The 11,657-nt window shown below is 46.8% G+C and overlaps 1 protein-coding gene across 5 annotated transcripts in view; it reads right to left on the reverse strand.

The window, feature by feature from the left end:
- The window catches only part of ANKRD44 (ankyrin repeat domain 44), a 329,006-nt gene extending 317,941 nt beyond the window's left edge, over window positions 1-11,065 (reverse strand). For 4 of the 5 annotated variants that reach the window (XM_059928405.1, XM_059928407.1, XM_059928406.1 and 1 more), the window contains exons 1-2: window positions 11,005-11,065; window positions 10,749-10,855 (exon numbers count right to left, since the gene is read on the reverse strand). In XM_059928405.1, the coding sequence (XP_059784388.1) occupies window positions 10,749-10,855; window positions 11,005-11,035 (138 nt within the window). In that variant the 5' untranslated portion in view covers window positions 11,036-11,065. The remainder of the gene's footprint in view (window positions 1-10,748; window positions 10,856-11,004) is intronic. The other variant, XM_059928404.1, reaches the window with a different exon arrangement.
- Window positions 11,066-11,657: the final 592 nt, after the last annotated feature.

Here is an 11,657-nt window from a genome sequence, read left to right on the forward strand (position 1 = left end):
GTTTGCATCAGAATCCAATTAGTCTTAATTCTCATTTAATCTATATATTTCCCCTCCATCTTTTTTTTCATGCAATTTTTTTTTTTAAGAAATGGGATCTTGTTATTGTAGAATCCCCACAGTCTCTATTTTTTTAAGTAATTTTTTTTTAATTTAAAAAATGTGTTAGGTTAAAAACAGGCCATCTCTAGGACTACTACATTATTCCATCAATGTCCTGCACCATGAAGACCATCAGCCTCTTTCAACGAAGTCCATGCTACTCCAGGATACATGTTTGTCCACAAAATGTTGCCATGACAAGTAATATATGCAACATTCTATTCAAGCAGAGGGTGTCATGGAGACAGAAGAACCCACAGGTAACACCTTACCTTATGCTTTAGTACTTTTTGGAACAAGGTGGGGTACGTGTTAGTTTTTAAAAGTTCATGCCTAAGCAACAAATGGGAATAATGAGCTCTGTCCAGATACAAACTCATTAATTTAGGTCTCCAGGAGAGGACACGTAGTACCTATCAGAAGAACTCAAGTGAGAAAGATTTGTTAATATACAAACACCTCTCCTACCAAGTTTGCATGTTAACTATTTCTTCCTTTTGCTCTTCTGCCTTCCTAGCATGAACCCTATGCTTCAGTAAATTCACAGTCCTCAGGTTACCCGACAGGTACATGGCACGTCACTCATCTGGGATACTTTCCACTCCCATCTGCTGCCTAAATCATTCCTTTCCTCAAGGACCAGTTGGGCTCCCTCCAGCTCCCTGAAGCCTTTCTTAATAACTCTGCCCATCTCTGGACTCCTGTAGTACCTAATCAGTACCGCAAAATACAGTCTAAACCTCCGCTATAGCTGGTTTGAGAACTGTTTCATATACCGCATGTATTCAATAAAGATTTGAGGCGGGCCTTCCACATACAAGGCATTCACAGTCATCTCTAACAAGACCATGACCTCCACAGGGGAAAGGGTCTCTTGTGATGCTACACCTATGTCAGGAGGCCAGAAGCACAATGGCTAAGAATGTGCACCTTGGAGTCAAGCTTGCCCAGATGTTAACCCCAGAGTCATGTGACCCTGATTAATTACTTAATCTCTCAGTTCTCATTTTCATCATCTGTAAAATAGAATAATAGCCACTGCTTCACAGATATGTTGTTAGGATCAAATCACATAAAGCATGAGTATTATCTTGTCTCCTTATTACCGATTCTCTGTCTGGTCTCTATTTTATTGTACCTAGTCTTACCTGTTCTTATGCTTTGTGGAAAGAGGGGGAGTAGAGGACTCCAGCTGAGTCACTGCCATGGAGATGGAGTTCATTAAACACTCCTTGATTGCTTGAATACATAGAAGATCCACTTTGCCATGGGTGTGAGTGCCCCTTCCCTACATATTTAGGGTCCCTTTCCCTAGTGTCACCCTGATACTTCCCCTGTAAAGAAATGGAACTTGCTCAGAACTAAATACAATGTTAACCCATCTCCATCCCAATGTAAAAAGAGAGGAAACAACCGGAAAAAAAAAAAGACCAAAAGTGATCTTTTATCTTCTGATGGGGCCAAAAATTTACTCTGAATTTTGTTTGAATGGAAACTCAATATCCCAGTGTACAGATAGAAGCTCTGTTTACAGAAGTTTTTCCAAATTGTTTTCTTTGAGCACCTTGTAAGTAAAAACATTTGAACACATACAAATATATACACATACATACATATTTATTTCATTCACTTAACAAATATTTACTGAGCATTCACTATGTGCCTTACACTGCTCTAAGTGCTGAAGATACAGAAGGAAATGAAAAAAATATATATCTTTGCCCTGTTACTTGTGGCTCTCCTACACGTAAGTTTTTATTTTAAAAAATATGTATATAATATACATATATATATATATATAAAACATATGGTATAAAGGATATGTACCATGGAGAAAAGAAAGAAACAGTGGCAAGAAGTGTGTGGAGTGGGCATTTTAACTAGAGTGGCCAGAAAAGAATTCAATGATAAGGTAATATTCAAGCAAAGGTCTGAGAGAGGTGAGGGTGGACCATGCAGATACCTGGGGGAAGAGCTTCACGGGAAGCGGGAAGCAGGAAGCTCGGGGCCTGAGGCAGGAGTGCACCTGGCACATCCACTGAATAGTGAGGAGGCCTCTGTGTTGGAGCCAAGGAGCCAGGGAGAGACTGGAAGAGACACGCTGAACAGGTGAGTGGCAGTACTGGGTGGAGAGGGCCCGGGGCACCACTCTATGATGTTAGCTACATGATCTGAGAGCCATCAGATAGCTATGTTGAATAGAGTGCAGGGGCCAAGGCTGGATGGGGAAGACCAGTCAGAAGGCCACTGCAATAATCTAAGTTGTGGTTTGGCCAAGGTGGCCAAAAGTGGAAAGTAGAGCTAAGAGGGTTTTATAGTACTAGCATATAATATACATTAAAAGTACACACAAACAAAATTTTTAAGGTATTTTTTTAAGAAATATTCTAATATTTTCTTTCTCAAAATCAATAAGGCATCCTGTTCACCCCTGGAGTAGAGGTGCCCCCTCTCCTCTTTAGGAGGCCATTGTTTAACAATAACTGGTTGGCTGATTTGTATCAGTTGACCTGAATTTCTGCCTGGCTTTCTGCTGTGACACTTGTCCTGTGCTCACTTCCTATCTTCTTCTTCATTCTGCCAGTCTTAGATACCAAAACAAGTTTCCTCCACAGACTGAGTGTATCTACACATGTTGATCTCATGCAAGAAATCCCTCCTTGTGAAAGTTTATGGTCTTTGGGTCCACTGCACCCAATATCTGGGGCCAATGGTTGGGAAACAGACGTATTAGACCCAGATATTGTGGAGTTCAATAAAACAGGATTAAGGAGAGAACCGAGGCTGTTTGCTAAAGCAGCCCCTCTGAGGAAGGCTACAGTGGGCCCCAGCTCACCACAGCTCTCAACAGACAAACATGGGGTCTGGGGCTTCCCTGGTGGCGCAGTGGTTGAGAATCCGCCTGCCAATGCAGGGGACATGGGTTCGAGCCCTGGTCTGGGAAGATCCCACATGCCGCGGAGCAACTAGGCCCGTGAGCCACAACTACTGAGCCTGCGCGTCTAGAGCCTGTGCTCCCCAACAAGAGAGACCGCGACGGTGAGCGGCCCGCGCACTGCAATGAGGAGTGGCCCCTGCTTGCCACAACTAGAGAGGGCCCTCGCACAGAAACGAAGACCCAACACAGCCATAAATAAATAAATAAATAAAAATTAAAAAAAAAAAAGAGAGAGAGACACAAGAGAGTTTAGGGTTTTAAAAAAAAAAAACAAAAAACATGGGGTCTGAAAGTTTGCTCCCCTTGCCCTCCAAGATGCTCAAGGGAATCTCAAAAGGCCACACTGAGAAAAGCCCCAGGGGTTCTGTGTCCCCAAAACCAAGCTCCTGGAGACACTAGAAGATGGCATTTTGGGGGAAAGGACCCCTGACTCAGGCAGAACTGTGGGTGCTGGAGGGAAAATCAGAAGTTCATGGAAGGCAGATACTTTTTGAAACCAGATTCCAAGAGTTGAGAAGAGGTTGACATTGAAATACCTGGGGTGCTCTCTTAGAACGTTAGAATGCTGAAAGAATTTAGAGGACTCTCCACCCACCCACTCCCATTTCACAAAGAAACTAAGGCCAGGACCTGCCTGAAGCTATATAACTATTAGAAAAAGAACCATGAGTAGAATCCAGATCTTCGGATTCCCAATCAAGTGTTATTTTAAAAATAAGTGAAAGCAAAACTAAAGCAATTTAACATGGAAGTCTTTAGAAACAGGTTAGAACTGTGATTAAATGTTGCGTGTCTAGGCCTCAGATGTTTCTGCACACCTTTAATTTTAGAAGTTGGTTGGGGTCGGGGTGGGGGGCTCCCTTGGGGCAAAATGGTCTCCTGGCATTGAAGATACCTTAGAAAGTTACATGGGTGTGCTTATGACTCATGAGGGTGTGTTTGAGGGGATGAGAGACAAATGAAAACCAAGAAATACAAGCAAACATTGGCTTAGTAAAGCCTGAAATGGCCCAAAGATGGACTACATGCTTCTTTTCTTTGCTTGGCCCAATTAATGAGTACTAGACAAATTTTCAGTTTTCAAAAGGCGAGACAAGTGAAAGGATCCTTAAAAGTTATGAATATCATCATAAAAAATTAGAGTCATGAATCATTCATTTCAACCTCTTGGGCGACCAACTCTTTCAGAAGCATCAACATCGATAAGAGAAAATACCTGCTCTCCTAACTTTCCGACGGCAGAGCAGAGGCCAAAGATGATGTTGGCAAAAGGGTACTAAAGGAATAATCAATAAAATGGATAATCTACAAAATGAAGAATCTTAGATAATCTTGGATTATCTATAAAATGAAAGCGGGAGACAGGGCAGGAATCAGTTCCTGAATTACTGACGTCGGTTGAAACTCACTTCTGGAGCCAGAAATTAACTGTTTGACTTCGTTACCTGGGGAGCTCAGTTAGAGCTCATCTGCAAACACACCCTCCTCAGCCACTACACCCGTGCAGGAGTGAGTCACAGAGGGAGAGGGTAGAGCCCAGGCACTGGAAAGGCGCCCCGTCCAACCTCTTCATTTTACAAAGAGGAGCCTGAGGCCCACAGAGGGTAATCTGACTGGCCAAGGGTTGGCTAAGGCACAATATATGCTACCTCTCCTTTATCTTATACCCACAGCAAACACTGATTATCAGTCATCACATTCTCCCCCATCTCTGGCTGCAAGAGCCACAGTGCTTCTGACATATTGCTCCTGCAGCCCCTGACCAACTGGTCAGAGCTGATGTGTGAGAAAGAAGCCAATTTCCAACTCGGGCCTTGCATAAGGTCATAAAACAGTCTTTATCATACCAGCTCCAGTGTAAATCTGACTGGAAAGAGAGTGACTAGTCTACTAGCCAAACTAGTTCACTATTATTGTCACTTCAATACTGAAGTGAGCAAACGTAGTTTATGTGGTGTGACCTTGTGTCCAGGTTTACCTGGGACAGTCCTGACTCACACCTGTTTCCTCAACGTGAGATTTAATGTTACCCACTATCATCCTCAAAGGTGTCCCAGTTTGGATGAACATGATATGGTCATCCAAATTCTATGTAACTCCTAATCACCTACAAACACTTATAAATGTTTATTTGTTTTTTGAGTACACAGTGTGTCAGGAAAAGAACCACTGACCCAGTCACCAGTAGTTTTGCAAGACACTTTCAAATAATACTAAACCCAAATAATCTTTGAAAGGGCCTCAGGGACCACTACTCTCACCAACCTCTTTTATATACTGAGCTTCAATACAGAATTTTCCTTGGAAAAAAACCAAAAAGGAGAGCCATAGCTTATGCAATTTTGGAAACCACAGGATTATCAGATCTCTGTAGCCCCTGCCTATTTTTAAAGTATTTCATGTTATAGTTTCGTCTATAAAAATTCACATTGGACTTCCCTGGTGGCGCAGTGGTTAAGAATCCGCCTGCCAATTCAGGGGACACGGGTTCGAGCCCTGGTCCAGGAAGATCCCACATGCCACGGAGCAACTAAGCCCGTGTGCCACAACCACTGAGCCTGCGCTCTAGAGCCCGCGAGCCACAACTGCTGAGCCCGAGTGCCACAACTACTGAAGCCCATGCACCTAGAGCCCATGTTACTGCAAAGAGAAGTCACCACAATGAGAAGCCTGCACACTGCAACAAAGAGAAGCCACCGCAATGAGAACCCTGCGCACTGCAATGAAGAGTAGCCCTCGCACGCCGCAACTAGAGAAAGCCCGCGCACAACAAAGACCCAATGCAGCCAAAAGTAAATTTAAATAAATAAATAACTGCTTGTAACACAACACTGTAAATCAACTATACTGCAATAAAAATATTTTTAAAAATTCACATTATATTGTTGAAATAGAAATCTTCTTAAAGAATGTTTCAGGCCTATTTCTGGCACAAACAAGTGTGCCTTTTTGAGTTTATATTTACCCCCTGTTTAGAAGAAAAGAAGTAAAAATTGAAACCTTAAAAAAAATTTTTCAATCAATCCAGGGCTAGACCTTGTGTACCACTGCTGGATTTACACTAAAGCAGCCAGTTGTTTATTGAGAGGCATAAATTCAGTTTATTTAGAAAACCCATTGGTCTAGACATCATAGGTATCACCTTGATGCTCAAGAGAAAAATACCAATATCATCATGTGGAATGTTTAAAATTCTTACCTGGCTACCTAGACAGAAGCTAGAAGGAAATATATCAAGCTGTCAAGAGTAGCTCTCTCTGAGTATAGAGACTTCAGATGGTTTTAACTGTTTTTGCTTATCTAGCTTTCTGATTTTTCTACAATGACCACAGTTTATTTGTTAATGACCAAGAAAAAAATCACCAAGCTACCAACCGACACACCATTCTCCAGGGTAGGGAGGTGAAAGGCAAATGGCACCAGGCACCAGTCTGGCAGGAGCAGAGGCCTCAGAGCAGCTCCTGACTCTGCCAGACCTGGTTCTGGCCCCCGAGCCAGGAGAAATGCGGGAGCGTGGCTCACCCGAAGCCTTCCCGGTAAATAAGAGCAGGCATCTGTGAGTCCTACGGTGCACTGCCCTTTCAACTATCATAAGTATAGCTTTGTGGTTAGAGCATCAGACTGCCAGGGTAGGACACTGCACTCAATCACTTACTGGGTCTGTGACCTCGAACAAGTCAATTAGCCTCTTTATTCCTGTTTTCTCATCTGTCAAGTAAGAATCACACAACCACCTACCTCCTAGCATGGCTGTGAGGATTAAGACAGACGATTCACGGCAACGGCCCAGCATACAATAAGATCACAATTATGTAAGCCATTATGAGGTCTCTGCCATGAAACACCAGTCCTCAAGTGCCCTCCCCAAACCACGTGACTGCATCCCAAGACAACTAGAGAAGGGTCCAAAGAATAAAGCCTTTATTTTCCCTTCTTCTCTGCTGAAGTCAGAACTGGACACAGAGTCTGCTGTAAGCCCAGTGCTGCCGGGAGCCCTGGAAGGACAAGGGCAGCCCAGTAAAATATGTAACGTGTCCCAAGACCCCACACTATGGGCTAGAAATGCTTCCTTCAAAGTTACAGGATTTCTAGTTTCTTGCCACTGCCACGGCTGCCAGCCACTGCCTTTGGCAAGGAGGTGGGTGACTCAAGCGTGAGCTATAGGACTTGGCAAGAGGACACCAAACCAAAAGGCCTCCAGGCAGGAAGCTCCAAAAAGGGCCCCCTGCAGAAAGAGTTTGTCTAGGGGCAGCCCTCAAGATGGAGATGGCATTCTGCTGTCACTGGCAAATTCAGGAAGAATAGTGAATATTTCAAAGGTCCAATAGCACTTACCATTCTGCTTCAGAACTTTGAAAAACTTTTTTTGGGGGGCCAGGCTAAAGATATGGCCACACTCTTAAAATCACTGCAGTGCCTTCACTATATGACATAAAGAATGCCCCCCGCAGCCCTGCAAAGTTCAATATCAAATCAAATTGCAAAGAATTTCACGTCTATCTTGAAACAAAATGTATTACATCTGGATGCAATGAAATTTTCTTTCCCAAACTTAAAATTACCTCACTTTACCAAAGGTATAAATAAACCTCCCAACGTCCATCTATGAGGAAATAATTACATTATTATGTTAATTACATAGGTGAGTGTGTGCTGTGCTGTATAGGGTGATCAACTTGACCTGATTTGCCTAGAATGTCCTGGTTTTAGCACCAAAAGTCCCACGTCCTCGAAAACCCCTCCGTCCTTGGCAAACCAGGAAGACTGGTCCCCCTAACGCTGCAAGAAAACTGATGTGTGTTTTGTGAAGGGGAAAACAGAAGAGACAGTTAAAATGCAGAAGTACTCAACGCGAAGTTTGTTTGCAGCAATAGCTCCCAGTTCCTTTTCATTGTAAAAAAGAAAAAAAAAAAAAAAAACACACCACACTTGCCTCTCCCTTCCCCCTTTCTTTTTACTCTCCCAAAACAGAGTTAGGAAAAGGCATTTTCCTCCTCTTGCATGATGGAGATGTCAGCACAGGACTGACTGTTGAGGTGGTGACCGTCATCGCCAGCAAGCCCCTGCCCCCAGCTCCAGTGGGACAGGAAACGTCACCTTCTTTCATGTACACGTGAAACTCATGTGATGTTACAAATCAACATTACCTCACTTTAAAAAAATAACAAAATAAAACTCAAAAAAACAAACAAAAACCAAAATAATAAAACAAAGAAACAAGACAACTAGTGATTCAGGTTATCAACAGCAAGAATGTGTCCTCAAACTAAAAATCCAAGAACCCTCGCAAAAATAAGCTCCACCTTGCAAATAGGGTGTTAAACAGATGAGAGGGAATTAACAAGTGATTGCTTTACAAACAGCTGAGTGGAGACGTAGGCACTCTTCTACAAACTCTAAGGCCCGGATTCAAAGCAGGTGGCTCCCTACCCATAATGGTGAAGCAAAGCTCCTGCAACAGGAGTTTAAGCAAAGGGGTTTTAAGCCTCTGGTAAGGTTAAGAACCAGCTTCTAAGAATTTAGTTTCAAACTGAAAGGTAGGACTATATAAGGCAAGAAAGACCACACACTTCCTGGACCTAAAGCCTCACAGAAACCATCACTGTTCACCACTCCACCCCACCCAGTCTACCTCCTCACCCAACCTCCCTCTGGTTTTGCCCCAAGATAGGCTGGCAATTTTTAGATGCTCTTGAATCTTAGAACTCCTTAGTTTCCCTTTACGCATCAGTAAATGGAACCAAATGAAGGTTATACAACTCTTTCTTTCCCCCCACAGTTTGTTGGGGGAAGGGTTGGGATGTATTCAGAAACACTTTAAAAGAGAAACGATCTTTGAAAGTTCTACTCTGATAAGTCCTGGAGAATAACTTCCTTTCTTTCTAAGACCAAGTACACTTTTCACTAGTGTTGATCTGATTTAGGAGAGGATGCCTTTCTTGTCAGCCTTTCAACACATCCAATGACAAGATGGAGGGAGGTGTCTTAACCCCTAGAAGAAAGCACAGGAACCTGGAAGGCAGGAGCCAGGAGTGCATCTCTACCCTACAAGTCAACAGCTGGCTCCTTGAGGAAGACATGCTTCCCTTCTCTATACCTCAGTTTCTTCATTTAAAAAATCAAGGATCTGGGTGAAGATCATCTTTGGCATTCCTTCCAGCTCTAAAATTCTATGTGAAATTCTTTTGTGTATGTGAAAATGACAACGCCTATTAGAAGCATTTTTTGTATTTTGAAGATGAAGATTTAGGCATTAACAGAGAAGTATAGTAACTTGCACTGGCAAAGATAACAAGACCAAGGCAGACTAAACTTGGAAGATTTAAAACAAGCAAATGTCTAACAGTTGTCAAGTATGTGACCAAAAGGTTGAGGGGAAGCCTAAACTAGTATCAACTTACAAGCACTCTTCAATGCTCTGGAACCAATGCAAACAAGTAGATTCATCACGATTACCAGCTGCTCCCCCTGCTAAATTTAACGATAACGTGAATTTTAATTCAGTGATCCCTCCCTCACACAAAAAAGAAAATTTTAAAAGCCTGAAAATACTTATGGAAAGCAAAGCAAAACTTTGAATCTAAAGGCAGGAGAAAAATTATCGTGGTGACTGACTGCATTTAAGTCGCAGGAAGTTCTGGCTGGATACTGAGGACAGCGAGGCACGAGGCGCAACCCACTGGATAAGTATGAGATGTTTAACACCAAGGACTGGCATGTTTGACCGTGTGTGTCAAAGTCAAGACTGCCTTGCCGCCTACCAGGACCGCAAAACAATGTTCATTTCACTATCCATGAATAAATGGCAGAAGAAAAAAAAAGCAAGCTGTTTCCTTTTTTCGTAGGACGAGCTGCAGAGTTTTGTCATGCAACTTGGTTGGGCGCCTGTGAGTGTCAATGCCCTCAGAGCAGCGGAGTCCGCAAAAGTAGGGTGTTTCCATTCCACAGACCTGCAGTGAGGACTGTCAACCGAGCCAGCAAATACCCACACCTTTCCGAGCAAAGGACTCCAGAGCTACCCTGTGTGGTAGCCCACCGTCTGCGAGTGGAGCCCCGGGCCGGACTTCACTCCTCTTGGGAGAGCCGCGCCAGGGGCCCCCGTCGCGCACCACGCACACACAGCCTCTGGGCTACTAAAGAGGAAGTCAGGATGTCATGTCAAAAGGGTAAAGACAGCCCGACCACACGAGAGCCGCGGTATGGGCCGGTCTCCGGCTTGGCTGGGGGTCTCTTGGCTTGTCCCAGGCTGCCACCCCTTCTCCCTCTCCATCCACGGTCCTCCTCCCGGCGGCGCGGACCAGCCTCCCCTCGGCCCACCCGGGCTGGCGGAGCCCACGCTGCGCAGCGCCACAGGAGCCGGAGGAGCACCTCGAGCCTCCCCTCCCCCTGCCCAGCCCGGGCCCGCGGACAACGCACTGCCGCGCACCCCCGCACGCCAGCGGGAGCCCCGCCGCCCCTTCCCCAGCCCCCGGGGCGCCCCGGCCGCCGAGCCGAGCGCGCAGTTCCGACGGCCCAGGGCGGGGACCGAGCCGGGGAGGAGAGCTGCAGCCGCCGGCTTTCGGAGCAGCCGGCGGCCGCAGACACTCCTCCTCTTCGCCGCGAGTAAACAGCTCGCTGGCACGCTCCGCGCCGCGCCCCCATCCCCCCGCCGGGGCTCCGCGCCGCCCCGCGCCCGCGCGTCCCGCGCGCCGGCGCCGCCGCCCCCTACCTGGTCGGTGAGTTTGAGCACTGCCATTCTTCCGCTCCTTGGCGCGCACACACATACAGGTCCCCGGTCCGCAGATGTCACGCCAGGAGCCGGGGAAGCGGAAGGGACTGCCAGGGGAAAGGAAAAAAATCTGGCTCCCGAATTTGACAGCCCTCCCCCTGCTCCTCCTCCGCCGCCTCCTCCTCCTCCCGCCGAGAGGCTGACACTGGCTAGTAGGGTTTGCAGCCGAGCCCGCCCGCCTTTATACAGGAAGTACCGGCTGCTGCCAGCCGGGCCGCCACTGACATCACCGCGCGCTGCCTCGCTCGCCGCCTCGACGCCTGGGCCGACGCTGCCTCCTGCCGCCCGCGGCCGCGCCTCGCAGCCCGCGGCCTTCGGCGCCCGCCCGCGCGCGCCCCCGCCCCCGGCGCGCCGCCGTGGCGCCGGACTGCTGCCTGCTTCCGCACCTGCACTCTGCGCAGGGGCGAGGGGGACCGGGGCCCGCGGCCGCCCCCCGCTGCCCCCACCCAGGGCGTGCACGGTTAGAGGCCCCTCTCCCGGGGGGCTGATCGTGACCCCCCACCCTTGCCCTGTCTCCCACAAACACAACCTGACGGGCAAGCCCTGTGGACACACCCCGAGGGGCAAGAAAGGCTGCACTCACACGCAGCCAACTTTAACCCTGGAGGTTGGATCACACGCCTTCCCCTAAACCTCTCCCCCTAATCCGGAATCAGACTGCCCAGCACTTCAATTTATCCCACCTGGGCCACGGGCCACTATGCTGATGCTCTGTGTGTAATACGGGGGGGCCCCGACGCTAATTCTTTAGCGAGTGTTTGTCAAACATTTGGAGGTTGGGGACAAGGGCTCTGGCCCTTGCATCTTGTTCTCCAGCTACCTCCCTGCTGGACACGCGCAGAACCCCAT

Source organism: Balaenoptera ricei, chromosome 7 (assembly GCF_028023285.1).
Source record: "Balaenoptera ricei isolate mBalRic1 chromosome 7, mBalRic1.hap2, whole genome shotgun sequence".
Classification (NCBI taxonomy): domain Eukaryota; kingdom Metazoa; phylum Chordata; class Mammalia; order Artiodactyla; family Balaenopteridae; genus Balaenoptera; species Balaenoptera ricei.